Below are 19,511 nucleotides of genomic sequence, written 5' to 3'. Positions count from 1 at the left end.
TGACAAGTCCTTTATTAAAAGAAAAAACAAAGAATGTCCCGCGCAGTAGATCCAACGTCAATCACGATGCTTGCCAGCACCGCTCTGAACAAAGAATTAAAAGAAAAAACAAAAAGGCTTTGCTTCCAATGATGGCTTCCAGCTGTCTCCCTCTGAGGTGGCTTGACAGTTCTTAACTATGTAAAAGGCGGGGCCACACGGGGACATCACCAGAGTGACCCTGCCCCATGTAACATCATTGATGTCACATGGGGTGGGGTCACGTGCCTGATGTCCCCGGGTGGCCCCACCCCTTACATATTTAAGAACTGTCAAGCCACCTGTCAAGCGGAGCCTTTTTTTTTTAAATTCTTTTTTCGGGTTGGCAGCAGCGGTGACGGTGGGCATCGTGAATGACATTGGATCTACTGCGAAGGACATTCATCAACATGGGGACACTATGGCAGATTTCCCCTTATCCTTTACATCTGCTGGAGGATTGCAATCCACAGAGAGTGGCATTTACCGAGATCTTGTATAAGGAGAAAATTTATGGCGCATAAGTTGAGGGATATCCTGTATATGGAGTAAATTCATGCTATACAAGCAGAGGGATTCAGGGGCACTAAGAGATCTATGAGTGGAGATAAAGATATGCTTGCTTGACTCCTGCTAGCCCAGAGAGTCATATACCTCTGGTGAGTGTTGGAACACAGAGAAAGGGGGGTCTCAGAGTGTTCACGCATACAAGCATAGATGTATTGATCTCTGCACCATATTGGTGGTCTTTTTTAAGCACTGAGGACTTTACAGCACAGATTGGAGGTAAATACAGACATTGTAATTCATCACAATTTACTGTTACATTTTATAATCTTTCTTTATCATACTTTTCATATGTCAACTTGCACAAATAGGATAGTGCTGTGACTGTTGATACAGATCTCAATAATGAAGGGAAGATATGGCAAATTTGATAGATTCCATTCAGAATGGCTAATTCAATAGGAATTGAGACATTGACACCTTGATTGTAAGAACCAGGAGTTTAATAGAGATTAGCTAATCTGCACAGTGGCACAGGAAGGTTGGAGGCAAGAAACAAAAGAAAAGGAGGGGAGGGGGTGCAGGAAGAAAAACCCCATTTTGTACTCCTGGGACACCACTGAATATGTTCAAATATTTGAGATGCAGGCTGTCCAAGCATCTGTAAAGTAGGGATGCACTTTGAAGCAAAGGAAGGCTTGTCAGAGGATTTGGAAGACTGAATGCCAGGACTTGTAGGTTGACAAGGGCCTTGACATGGAGGTTGAGGGAGTTAAGAAATGAAAGGAGTGAATGAAAAGAACATTCAACAGAGAGGGAAAAGACTTTGCAGTCTGTTTTTCAGGGTTCTTCTGCTGAGGAAAATGGGTGCTCGCCATGGGTATTTAGCATTCAATGATGTTGTCAAAAGCTTGTCCAAAGAGATAGTGTCCCTCGAAAGCTATGATGATCAAGCATTTAAAAAGTGTCACTAAACTGGTTTAAAAAAAGAAAAAAAAAAAAAATCAAGTATGCATTCTTAACTCAAAAGCACCTACACGGTTTTCAACTTTCCCCAATTGCTGCTGTCATCTGACTTTCGGGGGGAAGGGGGGTCAGGAGCTCACAAGCAGGATGTTACAAGGAGGCACAAAAACACAGCATGAAAAAAATAAATAAGATTACAGGGCCCATTACATAAGCAGATAAGTATAGATTATTTTTTGAAGAATAGGGATATTGTTTAGTGTCACTTTAGGAGTTCTGCAATCCAGCACTTTAGCCAAGAGCCCTATGTATATGCACTGGTATGGGACATATGTAATGAGAGGAGAGCTTCTGGAAAATGTTACAGCTGAAACAAGTTCTATAAGCGAAAGACAAACATTATTTGACAAGGCAAGGACTTGTAAAAAAAAAAAAAACATAGCCCAAGAAAGAGTATATACGGAAAACCCTCTTTTTTGTGGGATTTTAAAAGGCACAGACAAAACCAATAAAGTCATTAAATAAGTAAAATCTTTTACAGACCATATTTTATTTATACAAAATATTAAAATGAACAAGAACACTCAAGAAATGGCGGCATTACATTACATAGCTGTTGCGATATGTGCATGGGTAAGAGAAATAGAGAATTCATGCAAGGACTCACGCGTTTCGAGACCAAAAAATACCATCGTTCAGAAATGCCTAATACAAGTAGGATACCTGTAATGGATATATAATTGTTCTCGGTTTCTCTTACACATGCTCATATTGCAACAGCTATGTAATGTATTACCGCCATTTCTTGAGAGTTCATTTTAATATTTTGTAAAAATAAAACATGGTCTGTAAAAGTTTTTACTTATTTAACGACTTTATTGGTTTTGTCTGTGCCTTTAAAATCCCATAAAAAAAAAAAAAAAGAAAACGTTTTCCATATATGCTTTAATAGGAATGATGGCACTTCTTGTTATCACACCCGTTGTTTTTCTAGCCCAAGAAAGAGCTTCCAAACATTCATTTGTCCTTAAAGTCATACACGTTTTACCAGAATAGTTAAGGCGTGGCACCCTAAGAAACATTTAGGGGAAGGGCCTTGCTTCGGCAGGACATATACTAAAATGTTTAAGGCAGGGTCTTGAATTAAAGTTCACAGAGGTCCAGTTGGTAACAATTTTCTTCCGGGAGAGGTCGGAATCTCATGTTTGCGCTATAACACATCACAGTCCTTTTCATCGGTGTCTTCAGCCTACCTTTAACATCATAGTCCACTCTTTACAACATCTTCAACCCCCCTTCACATCATAGCCCTCTCTACAACACTGTCCTTAGCTCCCCTCACATAACAACCCCCCGACATATCACAGTCACACTGCCCTTTACGGCACCAATCCCCCATTTAAAGCAGTCCAACAGTGTCTTCCATTCCCCTTCATGTCACAATGCATCTTTACACATCACCGTGTACCTTGCAGCTATAGCCCACTTCTCGTCTTTACAGTTCCCCGTCCACTTGCAGCCCTCCCCTGCACAGTCCTACCAGAGCAGAGGCACATAGCAGCTGGATGGGCTTCCGCCATCATCCTCACAGATCAAGAGATGCTCAGATCTGGACAGAGGGCAGGAGCTGCCCAACTTCAGTTAAACAAGTGAGTTAATATTAGCTTGTTAATATGAAAAGACTCCTGCTATGCAGCACTTTCCATCCTCGCCTGCTGTCAGAATGATAGCGCGGCCAGACGGGAGACCCAAGAGAGAACGCCCAGGCTGATAAGTGGCACAGCTACAGTCCAAAGAGGACTGTCGCTCAGTCCAAGTCTGGACTGTGGTCTGCCATTTAGTGAACCTTGGTTTAGGGGAAGCAAACCAGGATGCTTCCAATCTCCATAGAGAAATAGTTGGAAAAGTACAAATGGAAAGTTTTTGTAGCCTTAAGAGTTTTAAATGCCCTAAGATTGGAAACTGTACTGGTAGAAGCAACAGGTTGATCCTCTAGTTTCAGAGTTTTGTGCATTGCAATAACAGGAAAATGATTTCCTATCATTTGGGAGTAACAGCAGTAGACTGGAAACCCTCAGGAGTAAGCTAATAAGTTATAATCCTATACCCACCATTAATCCAGAAGACGACAAAAAAAAAAAAAAACCCAGAAAGGCATGATCCAATTTGCTCCTGCAGGGGGAAAAAAAATCCTTCCTGATCCCCCGAGAGGCAATCAGATATTCCCTAGATCAACTTTATCTATAAATGTTAGTATCCAGTTATATTGTGTGTATCTAGGAAATAATCCAGGCCTTTTTTAAAGCAATCCACTGAGCTGGCCAGTTCCAACTCTTGAGGGAGTCTATTCCACATTTTCTTTGAAGAAACCTTTCCATATTTAGAGATCAAATCTCTTTTCCTCCAGATGTAAAGAGTGCCCCCTTGTCCTCTGTGATGACCTCAGGGTGAATAACTCTACACCGAGTTCACTATATGAACCACTGATGTATTTATACATGTTGATCATATCCCCCCTTAATCTCCTCTTCTCAAGAGAGAATAAATTCAGTTCCTCTAATCTTTCCTCATAGCTGAATTCCCCCTAGTATGTATGATGCATGCATATTCTTAGCCCCCAAGTGCATAATTATATTATTATTATACAGGATTTATATAGCGCCAACAGTTCGCGCAGCGCTTTACAAAATGAATGTAGACATTACAGTTACAATACAATTTGGTACAAGAGGAAACAGAGGGTCCTGTGCGTTAGAGATTACAATCTAGGAGGAAGGGTTGAGTGATACAAAAGGTAAATAGCTGAAGGGGGATGAGCTGATGGAGGAAATAAAAGGCAGTTTACTAGTTAGAAGCAGAATAGGCTTCTTTAAAGAGAGTGGTTTTCAGGGATCATGCAAAGGAGGATAGATTAGGAGATAGACAGATTGGGGTAGGGAGTTCCATAGGGAGAAGCTCGGGAGAAATCCTGGAGGCAGGCATGGGAGGAGGTGACAAAGGAACTAGAGAGCAGGTGGTCTTGGGAGGATCGAAGAGAGAGGTTTGGTAGATATTTTGAGACCGGGTTAGTGATGTAGCTGGGGGCAGAGTTGTGGAAGGCTTTGTAAGTTGTTAGTATTTTGAATTTTATTCACTGGGCAAGTGGAAGCCAGTGGAGAGACTGAAAGAGAGGTAGCAGACACTGAACAGTTGGTAAGGTGGATGAGTCTGGCAGCAGTATTCATGATGGACTGGAGCAGGGATAGCCTATGTAAAAGTAAGCCAATGAGGAGGGAGTTGCAGTAGTCGAGAGAATTAGAAGCTTTGTGGTATCATTGGTTAAAAAGGGGCATATTCTGGAGATGTTGCGGAGGTTGAGGCGGCATGATTTCGACAGGGATTGGATGTGGGCCTAAAAGTATAGTTCAGAATCCATAGTTACCCCTAAGCACCCTGGCATGCGAAGATGGGTTGATACTGGTGCTATTGATCCTGACTGAGAAATCAGGGGAAGAGGCACGTGGGGGAGGAAATATGAGCTCCATTTTGGATAGATTGAGTTTTAGAAAGTGGTGTGACATCCAGTTTGATATGTCTGTTAGTAAATGGCTGATGCGTGAGGAAATTGATGAGGTGAGTTGAGGAGCAGAGAGATAGATTTGTGTGTCATCAGCATAGGGATGGTATTGGAAACCATGGGAAGCTATTAGCTGATCCAAGGAAGAGGAGTAGTTCGAGAAAAGGAGAGGTCCAAGGACAGAACCTTGGTGGACCCAGACAGTAGGAGGAGTAGGGGAGGAGGTAGAGTTGTAAGTGACACTGAAGGTGCAATGAGATAGGCAAGATTCGAACCAACGGACAGTACAGTCACGGAGACCAAGTAAATAGAGTTTTTTGAGGAGGAAGGGGTGGTCAACTGTGTCAAAGGCAGTGGAGAAGTCCAAGAGTAAGAGTATGGAATAGTGTCCATTAGTGTTAGCAAGTCGTTTGTGAGTTTTAGGAGAGCAGTTTCTGTGGACTGTTGTAGGCGAAATATAGACTGAATGGGATCGAGAAGGTTATTCTCAATAAGGTGGCAGCTCAGTCGGTTGTAGACTAGACATTCAAGGAGTTTGGAGGCAAAAGGGAGTAAGGCGATGGCTCTTAGATTGCGAAGATTGGTGGGGTCCAGTGAGACCTTTTTAAGTATGGGGGTGACTAGTGCTTGTTTTAGACAGCTGGGGAAGATGCCAGAAGAAAGGGATAGATTGAAGATATGAGTTAAAAAGTGAAGGATACAGCCAGAGGGTGACCATAGTATTTGTGAGGGAACAGGGTCTAGGGGGTTAGGTGGGCTTTAGAAAACAGTTTATCAACCTCCTCTATGGTAGCTGGGTTAAACAGGGGAAGTATAGATTGTGCAGGTGGACAAGGAGTGTAGGGTGAGGGAGATATCTGTACAGTGGAGATCTTGTCACAAATTGTATCAATCTTATTTTTGAAGCGATTATCGATCTCCTGGGCAGGAAATGAGAAGGACGAAGTAGAGAGTTAATGGTAGAAAAGAGTTGACGAGGATTGCGTGAGAGGGTGTTAATGAGAGTGATAAAATAGGTCTGTTTGGCAGTGAGGAGACGGGAGTTGTATTTTTGAAGGGCAGATTTATATTATTCGAAGTCTTGCTGGGTCTTAATCTTATGCCATAAACACTTCAGAGCACGGGTACGTTTATTGAGGCATCTGGTATTGTCTGTTTGCCAGGGCTTTAGCGGTCAGGGCCTAATTCTGTGTGTTATGAGGGGGCCAATGTGTATGATGGATGACAATGAACTGTTGTAGACAGAAGTGGGCGGGACAAGGCTGAGAATCTGTCATAGAGACAATTTGTTGCCGAAAAAAGAAGAGGGGTTAAGATAGCGAAGGTTTCTCCAGATAACTGTTAGGTAGTTGGAAGACAAGGAAGAGAAAGCCAAGAAGAGAGTGAAGCTAATAAGGGAGTGATAAGAGAGGAAAAGGAAGTTGCTGAGGTTGCAAGGAGTGCATAGGTAGGAGAATATAAGGTCGAGGCAGTTACCATTGGAGTGAGTAGAAGGATGTGTCCATTGTTTTAGGTCAAAAGAAGTGGTTAGGCTTAGGAGTAGCAGGAGTGTTCAGATTAACAGGGATGTTGAAGTCACCAAGAATGATTAGGGGAATTTCAAAAGAGAGAAAGTAGAGCAGCGAGGCATAGAAGTCTTCAAGGAAGCTTGATACGGGTCCAAGAGGCCAATAGATCACAGCAATTCTTAAAGAAACTAGAGAGAATAGACGAATACAGTGAACTTCAAATGAGGAGAAGGACAGAGAGGGAGGTGGGTGAAGGACCTGAAAAGTGCTTTGTGGGGATAGGATTCCAACTCCAACGCCTTGCCATCCAATAGGCCTGGAAGAGTGAGTCCAGAGGAGACCACCATGGGAGAGGGCAGCAGGAGAGGCGAGTTTGTTACAGACAGAGCGGGCATTCCAAAGGGCACAGGAAAAGGGGAGGTTGGTTCTAGGAAGAACAGGAATAGTAACCAGATTGTGTGGATTGTGACCGCTGTTAAGAGGATAGGGTGTGCCGGGTATATTGGTCAAAGGAAAAAGATGGTGGTCCCAGATTTGGGGAAATGACTCCAGATGTTAGGAGAAGCAGAGTGGTGAGAGGTAACATTGGGAGTACGACATATGGAGGGATAGGTCCCCATGTCCTGGAGGTTTTATTAGTATGTGGGCTCAGAATTAGCAGGAGTTGATGAGTACAGTAATAAAGTGAAGACAGAAGTGAGGGTGATTATATATAAGCTGTAGGGTGGAGAAGACGGGTGAAGGAGAGCCAGTTTGAAGAGAGAGGATACAACTGTGAGAAGGAGGAGTAGGGAGTGCATGTTACAAAGGGGTGAGATGAAGAAGCAGACTGGATAAGAGCTAAAAGAGCTGGATGGGGAAACAGGTCACCTGTAGTCTGCACAAAGCAAGAAACCATAGCAAACGTCAAATTCTAATCATTCAATGAAAGTGCAGAGCCGAAGTGCAATGCTCAATACTTAAGGCACGATCAATACTTTAGCCAAGATGATAGTTGTCAATGCTACCCTTGGCTGTGCCTCCCCTAAGGAAAGCCTAAATTTATACGGAGTTGGGTGGGGGTATTGCCAATTAATCAATTAGGAATGCATAGCAGACACACATGGCTAGCAGGGCAAATGTCTCACACCAAAGGAGGACTACAAGAGACAACAAGAGAGCAGGAGGGCAAAGTTGTAAAGATTAGGATCAGCCCCAAATTTTGGGTTAGACAATAAGAGCAAGATAAACACCACAGTAATATGGACAGACTTAGAGATTTAGGAAGCAGTAAGAATTACCAATAAGAACACTGATAGTTACGAATCAGCTTCAGTTAGAGGTGGATTTTAAAAGCCATATAGATTACCATATACAGTGGGGCAAAAAAGTATTTAGTCAGCCACCAATTGTGCAAGTTCTCCCACTTAAAAAGATGAGAGAGGCCTGTAATTGGCATCATAGGTAGACCTCAAATATGAGAGACAAAATGAGAAAAAAATCCAGACAATCACATTGGCTGATTTGAAAAGAATTTATTTGCAAATTATGGTGGAAAATAAGTATTTGGTCAATATCAAAAGTTCATCTCAATACTTTGTTATATATACTTTGTTAGCAATGACAGAGGTCAAACGTTTCCTGTAAGTCTTCACAAGGTTGGCACACACTGTTGCTGGTATGTTGGCCCATTCCTCCATGCAGATCTCCTCTAGAGCAGTGATGTTTTGGGGCTGTCGCTGGGCAACACGGACTTTCAACTCCCTCCAAAGGTTTTCTATGTGGTTGAGATCTGGAGACTGGCTAGGCCACTCCAGGACCTTGAAATGCTTCTTACGAAGCCACTCCTTCGTTGCCCGGGCAGTATGTTTGGGATCATTGTCATGTTGGAAGACCCAGCCACGTTTCATCTTCAATGCCCTTGCTGATGAAAGGAGGTTTGCACTCAAAATCTCACGATACATGGCCCCATTCATTCTGTCCTGTACATGGATCAGTCGTCCTGGTCCCTTTGTGGAGAAACAGCCCCAAAGCATGATGTTGCCACCCCATGCTTCACAGTAGGTATGGTGTTCTTTGGATGCAACTCAGCATTCTCTCTCCTCCAAACACGACGAGTTGTGTTTCTACCAAACATTTTGGTTTCATCTGACCATATGACACTCTCCCAATCCTCTTCTGGATCATCCAAATGCTCTCTAGAAAACTTCATACGGGCCCGGACATGTACTGGCTTAAGCAGGGGGACATGTCTGGCACTCCAGGATCTGAGTCCCTGGCGGCGTAGTGTGTTACTGATGGTAGCCTTTGTTACGTTGGTCCCAGCTCTCTGCAGGTCATTCACTAGGTCCCCCCGTGTGGTCCTGGGATTTTTGCTCACCGTTCTTGTGATCATTTTGACCCCACGGGGTAAAATCTTGCGTGGAGCCCCAGATCGAGGGAGATTATCAGTGGTCTTGTATGTCTTCCACTTTCGAATTATTGCTCCCACAGTTGATTTGTTCACACCAAGCTGCTTGCCAATTGCAGATTCAGTCTTCCCAGCCTGGTGCAGGTCTACAATTTTGTTTCTGGTGTCCTTCGACAGCTCTTTAGTCTTCACCATAGTGGAGTTTGGAGTGTGACTGTTTGAACTTGTTATCAGTATAAAAGACACCTGTCCACAACCTCAAACAGGTGCCATTGATACAGGTAATTAGTGCAGGACAGAGGAGCCTCTTAAAGAAGAAGGTACAGGTCTGTGAGAGCCAGAAATCTTGCTTGTTTGTAAGTGACCAAATACTTATTTTCCACCATAATTTGCAAATAAATTCTTTCCAAATCAACCAATGTGATTGTCTGGATTTTTTTTCCCATTTTGTCTCTCATAGTTGAGGTCTACCTATGATGCCAATTACAGGCCTCTCTCATCTTTTTAAGTGTGAGAACTTGCACAATTGGTGCCTGACTAAATACTTTTTTGCCCCACTGTAGCCGTGCAAGGTGAATTAGCATTCATACATGGCATGGGTGATAGTACAGATGGATATTGCTCGCAGACATTTACCATACAACCTTACATTTATCAACATTAAACCTCATTTGCCACATAGTTGCCCAATTACACAGTGCATTTAGGTTGGCTTGTAAGTTGAAGACATCCAGTAAGGATGTTATTCCACTGCAAAGCTTGCTGTCAACTGGAAAGACTGAAATGGGATTTTAATCCCAGACCCTATATCGTTTATAAATATATTAAAAAGTAAGGGTTCCAACACTGAACCTTGGGGTACACCACTAACAACCCTAGACCATCCAAGTATTTGTTTGACAACTTCTGTCTTTCATGAATCCATGCTGCCTGTTGCTTAACTGCTTTAGGACCATCCACCAGTACATTTACTGCTACAGGTCGGCCCCTGTGCGCAAGATCACGTATACAGTCAGATCCATAAATATTGGGACATCGACACAATTCTAACATTTTTGGCTCTATACACCACCACAATGGATTTGAAATTAAATGAACAAGATGTGCTTTAACTGCAGACTGTCAGCTTTAATTTGAGGGTATTTACATCCAAATCAGGTGAACGGTGTAGGAATTACAACAGTTTGCATATGTGCCTCCCACTTGTTAAGGGACCAAAAGTAATGGGACAATTGGCTTCTCAGCTGTTCCATGGCCAGGTGTGTGTTATTCCCTCATTATCCCAATTACAATGAGCAGATAAAAGGTCCAGAGTTCATTTCAAGTGTGCTATTTGCATTTGGAATCTGTTGCTGTCAACTCTCAAGATGAGATCCAAAGAGCTGTCACTATCAGTAAAGCAAGCCATCATTAGGCTGAAAAAACAAAACAAACCCATCAGAGAGATAGAAAAAACATTAGGCGTGGCCAAAACAACTGTTTGGAACATTCTTAAAAAGAAGGAACGCACCGGTGAGCTCAGCAACACCAAAAGACCCGGAAGACCACGGAAAACAACTGTGGTGGATGACCGAAGAATTCCTTCCCTGGTGAAGAAAACACCCTTCACAACAGTTGGCCAGATCAAGAACACTCTCCAGGAGGTAGGTGTATGTGTGTCAAAGTCAACAATCAAGAGAAGACTTCACCAGAGTGAATACGGAGGGTTCACCACAAGATGTAAACCATTGCTGAGCCTGAAAAACAGGAAGGCCAGATAAGAGATTGCCAAACGACATCTAAAAAATCCTTCACAGTTCTGGAACAACATCCTATGGACAGATGAGACCAAGATCAACTTGTACCAGAGTGATGGGAAGAGAAGAGTATGGAGAAGGAAAGGAACTGCTCATGATCCTAAGCATACCACCTCATCAGTGAAGCATGGTGGTGGTAGTGTCATGGCGTGGGCATGTATGGCTGCCAATGGAACTGGCTCTCTTGTATTTATTGATGATGTGACTGCTGACAAAAGCAGCAGGATGAATTCTGAAGTGTTTCGGGCAATATTATCTGCTCATATTCAGCCAAATGCTTCAGAACTCATTGGACGCCGCTTCACAGTGCAGATGGACAATGACCCAAAGCATACTGCAAAAGCAACCAAAGAGTTTTTTAAGGGAAAGAAGTGGAATGTTATGCAATGGCCAAGTCAATCACCTGACCTGAATCCGATTGAGCATGCATTTCACTTGCTGAAGACAAAACTGAAGGGAAAATGCCCCAAGAACAAGCAGGAACTGAAGACAGTTGCAGTAGAGGCCTGGCAGAGCATCACCAGGGATGAAACCCAGCGTCTGGTGATGTCTATTCGTTCCAGACTTCAGGCTGTAATTGACTGCAAAGGATTTGCAACCAAGTATTAAAAAGTGAAAGTTTGATTTATGATTATTATTCTGTCCCATTACTTTTGGTCCCTTAACAAGTGGGAGGCACATATGCAAACTGTTGTAATTCCTACACCGTTCACTTGATTTGGATGTAAATGCCCTCAAATTAAGCTGACAGTCTGCAGTTAAAGCACATCTTGTTTGTTTCATTTCAAATCCATTGTGGTTGTGTATAGAGCCAAAAATGTTAGAATTGTGTCCATGTCCCAATATTTATGGACCTGACTGTATATGCGATTCTGTATTTCCAAGTAGGGGGCGCATGCGCGCTCTACCCCGACGCCAATCACAGCCCTGGGAGTCAACCACCGGGTCCCGGCCAGTGATTACCCGCAAGCGCCCGGTGATTACCGGCGATCACAGACAGGGAGGAGGGCAGCATTGTTTACCAACAGCCCTCCTCCCCGTCAGTTTGGGAACACTGCTCTGGATGGCTGAGCAGAGCCATCCCAATCAGTGTGCTTACAGTGAAGCACACCCCCCTCTCCCTAGTAAAACACTCCCTACACACAGTTAACCCTTTGATTGCCCCTCGTGTTAACCCCTTCGTCCCCAGTTCCATTAGTACAGTGTCAGTGCTTTTTTTTAGCACTGATCACTGTATTGGTGTCACTGGGGATGTCAGTGACACCAAGTCAGTTCCTCCCAATGACAGAATGCCCACTGCAGTCCCGCTATAAGTCGCTGATCACCGCCATTATTATTATTATATAAAAAAAAATTCCAGTATCTATACCGCCATTTGTAAACGCTGTAACTTTCATGTAAACCGATTTACACGTATTGGGATTTGTTTTAGCAAAGACATGCCGCAGAATACATTTTGGCCTAAATTTATGACAATTTGATGTTTAAATTTTTTTGCTGGACAAGTTTAAATAGCAAAAAGTCCAGAATATTGTTTTTTTCTCAAAACTGTCAGACTTTTGTTTTCTATAGCGCAAACAATAAAAACCGCACAAGTGATCAAATACCACCGAAAGAAAGCTCAATTCTTGGGAAAAAAAGGATGTAAATTTAATTTGGGTGCAGCATTGCGTTGCATGACCGCACAATTGGCAGTTAAAGTACCGCAGCGCCATACCGCAAACAGCTTAACTGCTTCCTGGCCGCCCTATAGCAGAAATGCGCAAAATTATTTATATATAGATAGACACACGGGATTCGCACTCCAGTGGTTCTCACGCCCTTCTCCGAATAGCGTCAGATTGGCCGTCAGTACACCAGTAATCACTATTAACCCTTTGATTGCCAGGAACACGCTCATACACAATAAACCTCCATTGCTAGTATAGTGTCTGAACGAATCAATATCTTTGATCAGATCAGCACTATACCCTCGTTCACATTAGTATAGTGTCCACAAAAACACAGCGTTCGTGGGATCAGCCCCGGCACATGCATTTACCCCCTACGCTTACCCCCCCCCCCCCCAGAAAGTGCAGTGTGAGTAGGTCACTGTCACTTCATGCATATCACACAAAACCGCAGTGTTTGCAGAATCAGGCCTGATCTCTGCTAGCACTTGCCGGTGAATTTTGATGACTCTCATATGCAGCAGAGTGCCAGTACTAGTGCTGCTATACCTTTTGGTGAACTTGTGAGCACCAGCGGCCTAGTACATCCTGGTCTTTCACATACCAGCACTGCAGTATCACTTGGTGATGTGGGGAGTCCCATAAGTGCAGTACAAGCTGATGCAGTGGCAAGCACAAGTAGTATCTCACAACCACTAAGAAATAGTACACAGGCCTGAAGAGCCCCTAGTATCCTTCCGGATGTGCTTGCAAATCCTGATTGGCAGCCCACAAATTCTGCAGCACCCGTACTTCCCCCATCTTCTGCCCAACCCAGAATTCAGGTGGAAACAGCAAAATTTAACTACTCCCGTTGATTTTTTGCTCGATAAGATGCACCTGACCATAAGACGCACCTAGGTTTTAGAGGCAGAAAACAGGAAAAAAAAATTCTGAACTAATGGACTGCAGACACAGTACAGGAGATGAGCAGAGACTGTGGACACAGTTCAGAGGATGACCAGAGACTGCGGCCACAGTACAGGAGATGACCAGAGACTGCGGACACAGTACAGGAGATGACCAGAGACTGCGGACACAGTACAGGGGATGACCAGAGACTGCGGACACAGTACAGGGGATGACCAGAGACTGCGGACACAGTACAGGGGATGACCAGAGACTGCGGACACAGTACAGGGGATGACCAGAGACTGCGGACACAGTACAGGGATGACCAGAGACTGCGGACACAGTACAGGGATGACCAGAGACTGTGGATAGTACAGGGGATGACTGCTGACCTTTGGGGAGGGGGGGGAGCGGGTACCTGAATTTGACAGATACCCGCTCCCACGGAGTTGTTCTTTCATCTTACCTGTTCCTCTATCCAGCCGCGCGCTGTCTTCCCGGCTTCTGTAATGGCGCTCGGCATGACAGCCGGGTGCCCAGTGCGCATGAGCGAGAAGCACTTGCGCTTTGTGATTGGTCCGGCGGCTTCTGGGATCTGTCATGTGTCCCAGGTGCCGCCTTACCATTCACAAAAAGCACCGCTTCCTGCGCATGCGCACTTGGCACCCGGCTGTCATGCCCACACTACAGAAGCCGGGAAGACCGCGCCGCTGGATAGAGGAACGGGTAAGATGAAAGAACAACTCCACGGAAGTGGGAGCGGGTACCTGTCAAATTCAGGTACCCGCTCCCCCCCCTCCCCAAAGGTCAGCAGTCATCTCTATAAAGTCCCGCTGTAGAGCTGAGCGGCCAGCCCGGTATTCTGACACGGTGGCAGTGGAAATACCGGACCGGCCGCTCCATATTCGCTTCATAAGACGCACTGACATTTTCCCCCCTTTTTTTGGGGGAAAAAAGTGCGTCTTATGGTGCGAAAAATACGGTATATGCCTTGGTTGTGGATCAAAGCAATTTATATGCACAACAATTTATCGCCGCCAACCCAAATTCAAATCTTGCCAGACCATTCGTATGGAATCCAATTACGGTTTCCGAATTTACATTTTTTTTGGGGCCTAACCCTCAACATGGTCATGTTTAAAAAAAAAAAATGAATTGCGGATGTATTGGTCCACAGACCCGATTCATCATATGCCCATGTTCTCTGCTGCCATGGCCGGGCATAGATATGAGAGTATAATGTGTTTTATGTATTTCAACGACAATACACTCTGTTGTACTCAGGGTGACCCTGAATTTGACTGGCTCCACAAAATTCGGCCCCTTGTAAATCACCTTAACCAAAAATGTGCAGATGTTTTATACCCCCCAGCAAAAAATCTGCCTTTGACGAGTCCCTCATTAATTTTTCTGGCCACCTTGCATTCAAACAATTTCTCCCCAGCCTACAGCGGCAGGAATCATCCTGGTATCATTTTTTTCAGCCGGCGATATACAATCTTAGTGGCTAATTAGCTGCAGGATTGCTTTTACAAGCAGCGGGAGACTATGCCCCCCTCCCCCGCTACCTTCCACGGCCTTCTCGCGCAGTCCCGTGCCATCGGGGGAACCTGAGAATGTAGCCGATGTTTTTGCCAGCAATGGTGCCAATCATCTTTACAGTCTAAGAAATCGGAAGCTACGAGCATTTCATTACTTCATTTTTGCAGGCTATAAACAGCGCTATTTGCAAACTGGGAAAGCATCTGATCACACCGATCTTGGTGAGATTAGATAATGTAAGGGCAGAGGAGATATCTAGAGTCTAATAGACCCCAGATTTCTCAAAAAAGAATATATGACAATGCCCATTGACGTTATAGGGGATATTTTCATTCCCTGTGATAGCATTAAAAGTGATTAACAAAAAAAGTAAATACTTGGCCAATATATTGGGTTTTGTGCATTAAAAGTAAACAAAAAAAAGTGTTTTTTTTTTTTTCTTTCAAACAATTTGCGGTTGAAAAATCGCTGCACGAGTACTATGTGACATAAAAAATTGCAGCACCCACCATTTTATTCACTAGGGTGTCGGCTTTAAAAAAATACATGTTTGGCGGTTCAAAGTAATTTCCTAGCAACAATTTTTTTTTTTTTCATGTGAACAAAAAGTGTCAGAAAAGGCTTGGTCTTCAGATGGTTAGAAGAGTGAGTGATGTGTGGCATAAACTTCTAATGCTGGGCATAAAATGCCCCCAACCCCCCCCAAACAACCCCTTTTTGGAAAGTAAAAAAATTTGCTCACACATGCCGTGGGTATATGTGGAATTACTCCCCAAAATACATTATGCTACTTCTCCCAAGTATGGGGGTACCACATGTGAGAGACTTTTTGGCAGTCTAGCCAAGTACAGCACCCCAAAATCCAATAAGCACCTTCAGGCTTTTAAAGGGCTTTAATTTCCTCATTACACTTCTTGACTACCTATCACGGTTTCAAAAGGCCCTGAAATGCCAGAATAGCATCAAACCCCCCCAAATGACCACTTTCTGGAAATTAGACACCTCAAGGAATTTGATAAGAAGATGGTGAGTATTTTGCAGATCTCGTTTGTTGCCACAAGTTTTTGAACTTAAAAACTTAGATCTGCAAAATACTCACCATGCTTCTTATCAAATTCCGTGGGGTTACTACTTTCCAAAAAGGGGTAATATTTTTTTTTTGGGGGGGGGGGGGGGGGGGTTGGTGCTAACCTGGCATTTCAGGGCCTCAAACTGTGATAGGTAGTGAGGAAGTGAAATGAGGACGTTACGCACCTTCAGGCTTTCAAAGTGGTCATTGGATTTCACGCTCCTGTATGTGGCTAGGCTTCCAAAACATCTCACACATGTGGTATCCCCATACTTGGTAGAAGTAGCAGAATGTATTTTGGGGTGTAATTACACATATACCCATGGCTTGTGCTTGTGTGAGAAATATATAAATTTAAATGACAACTTTTTGTTTAAAAAAAAAACAAAACAAAAGTTTGTCATGTTCCAGAAACTTTTTCCATGGACTCAATATGCCTCTCAGCAGATAGCTTAGGGTGTCTACTTTCTGAAAAGGGGTCATTTGGGGGTGTTTGTACTATCCTGGTATTTTAGCACCACAAGAAATGTGATGGGCAGTCAGAAAGTAAAAGCTGTATAAATTCCATTATCTATACCATAGTTTGTAAATGCTAGAACGTTCAAACAAAGCAATCAATAGACACTTTTTTTTAAACCAAAAATATGTAGCAGAATATATTTTGGCCTAAATTTATGACAAAATTGGAGTTTTTTGGATATTTTTTTATGACAGAAATGAGAAAATATATTGTTTTTCAAAAATTTGTTTATAGCGCCAAAAATAAAAAGCGTACAGGTGATCAAATACCACCGAAAGAAAGCTCTATTTGTGTGAAAAAAAAAGGACATCAATTTAATTTATGTACCGTATTGCATGACCACGCATTTGTCAGTTAAACTAGTGCAGCGCTGTAAAGTACATGGCGTAAATTGCAGTATCTATACCATAGATTGTACATGCTATAACTTTCACACAAAGCAATCAATATACACTTATTGGGTTTTTGTTTTTTTTTTAACCAAAAACATGTAGCAGAATACATTTTGGCCTAAATTCATGACTAACTTTGAGTGTACTATATATTTTTTTTATAGCCGAAAGTAAAAAATAACATTTTTCTTAAAAATTTTCAGCCTTTTTTTGTTATAGCGTGAAAAATAAAAAGTGCACAGGTGATCAAATACCACCAAAAGAAAGCTCTAATTGTGTGGAAAAAAGGACGTACACTTCGTTTGGATACAGCATTGCATGACCGCGCAATTATCAGTTGAAATAGTGCAGAGCCAAATAGCAAAAAGAGGCCTGGTCATTAAGGGGGGGTAAATCCTCAAGATGGCAAGTTGTTAAAAAATGTTTCCCAGCAAGAACTAATTTATGTGGTCTTTTATTAAACTCTCCAGTATCCTCCCAACTATAAAAGTTAAACAAACAGGTCTATAATTACTTGGTAAAGATTTTGATCCCTTTTTAAATATAGGCACCACATTGGCCTTACACCAATCCAGTGGTACTATGCCAGTCATTACAGAGTCCCTAAAAATTAGAAACAATGGCTTGGTGGGTGTATGCCATCCAGTCCAGGTGCTTTATTCACCTTTATTCTGTCTAAATATTTCTGGATCATATCATATTATGGCCTCTGGATTCAGCATTAGCAAGTAACTAGGTGATTTGGGTTGAAGTATTGCATGGCTGTGGCAAAAACTTTAGCCAGGAGGGTCTAGCCACAACCCAAGAAGCCAACGTGTACTCAGAGGATGGAACAGACTCTAAAAGCAGGAGAACAATGTGATTTTAAGCTGCAGATGTTGAGCAGCAGGTAGATGCTTTTTCAGCACTGTACGGCACACAACACTCCACCCAGAGTATAATACCAACACTGAGTCCCAGCATTGTGAACCCATTCTCCTGTAAAACCAATGGGAACAGGGAATTATGGCATCCAATGATCTAAGTAAATGAGGTGGCCCCAAGGACTCAGCCTGACAAGCCTATTCACCAACTTTGTCTTCAGAGACAAAGCAAGCATTGAGGCAAGGGTATCAGGAAACTGCTCTTCAGCTTATTTTTACAAGAAAAGAGCCTTCAAAACACTATATGCAGTGCCTGAAGGTCATTTCCAGGCTAACACTGTGTCCAGTGCAATGGGCAGTACTCCAAAATGCCAGATTAAGGACAACCACACTAATCAGAAAGGTATAGAACAGTTTTCGTCAGAGAGAAAAAAAAAAGGAAAGAAAAAACATGCTAGCATAAAAAGTTATGTCTTTAGCACAGTAGAGCTGCAGAGCATCTGGGACACTATAAAAAAACTGAAGCATTTTGGTAACTGGCTGGAGTCATGCTGGAGTCATCCTGGACTGGCCTACAGTTTTTTTTTGTTCCTACAGAGTTCCTTTGTCCTCGAATAGATGAGGCAAGAATAACAGCTCTTCTATTACTATCTAATGTGCTTCTTTCCATATAAATTCAAGCTACATCTACTACCATGTATTACCACCTAATGAGCTTCTTCTCACATTACTTCCAATTATTTTTGCAACCAAATAATGTCACATAGGGTGCTTACGCCCATAATTTTCAACTACTACTACCGCCAAATAATGCCACTTAATGAGCCTCTATCCACATTTCCAACTACTTCTACCACCACATGATTCCATCTAAAGTGCTACTCTTTACATACATTATAGCTACCGCTACCCTGATACCATCACTGAATGTGCTTCATCCCATATTATTTCCACCTACTTGTATTTCTTCTGCAATCATTACAAACAAATGGCAACTGCTCTTCTGCAAATACCATACCTCTAGTTCACACAGCACTGCTTAACCATGGTAGAATATAAAATCTTTTATAGAAAAATAAGCATACTTTGAAATTTACAAGCTGCATTATATATAATGCAGCTCTATGTGTGAAGTCCCATAGATGGAAGGCAAAATACTCTATAAGGGCCTTGTCTCAATGGCCTCAGCTTGACATCATTTTGAGACTCTTCAAATGTATCTAACCTGCAGTTGGCCTGTCTGACCAGAATTTGACCAGCTTTTGGAGAGAAAAAAAAAAAAAATTGGACTTGTATGGGGATGCAAAACCTACCTGAAGTGAACAAAAGCCTGTTAACTTAGGACATAATTTGTGCACTTATTTAAAATTGATCTTCCACTCAGGGAGCCCAAGGTTCAAGAAAAGCCAATATACATTCCCCAGAACAGTAGTGTTTGGACATTCCCTATTACCTCGCCTATGACTGGAAAAAAAACAGAATCAACGATAAACTAAAATTTCCTAAGTATCATGATTTGGTTTCCTGCTATATAAGTTAGTGGCGCACATACACAATCAGCAATATACAGACTTATGGGTTAAGTAAAAGTTTTTAATGTCCATTTCATATAAGGCATAACACATCTCTATCATACTAGCAAAGATCAAATTAATGATCTAGTTAAAAAAAAAAAAAAAAAAAAAAACCTTTGTACAATAGTGCCAACTTACCTGAACAAGAAATATGATGAGAAAGTAGAAATTGGCTATTCTTCTAAATTGTTCAAACAAATTTTTTGGAACAAAATTCAACACAGTGTACTGAAAAGAAAAGAGGAAATAG

General features: G+C 42.6%; 1 protein-coding gene across 6 annotated transcripts in view; it reads right to left on the bottom strand.

The window, feature by feature from the left end:
- ATP11B (ATPase phospholipid transporting 11B (putative)) overlaps positions 1 to 19,511 on the bottom strand; it is a 218,702-nt gene that overhangs the window by 154,896 nt on the left and 44,295 nt on the right. For all 6 annotated transcript variants that reach the window (XM_089675574.1, XM_089675572.1, XM_089675573.1 and 3 more), the window contains exon 3: positions 19,400 to 19,489. In XM_089675574.1, the coding sequence (XP_089531700.1) occupies positions 19,400 to 19,489 (90 nt within the window). The remainder of the gene's footprint in view (positions 1 to 19,399; positions 19,490 to 19,511) is intronic.

This window comes from Staurois parvus, unplaced genomic scaffold (assembly GCF_062004578.1).
Source record: "Staurois parvus isolate SC_StPar_1 unplaced genomic scaffold, SC_StPar_1.0 ptg000155l, whole genome shotgun sequence".
NCBI classification, from domain to species: Eukaryota; Metazoa; Chordata; class Amphibia; order Anura; family Ranidae; genus Staurois; species Staurois parvus.
Note: the sequence above shows the minus strand (reverse complement) of the source record. Positions and strands in the feature narration are given on the sequence as shown.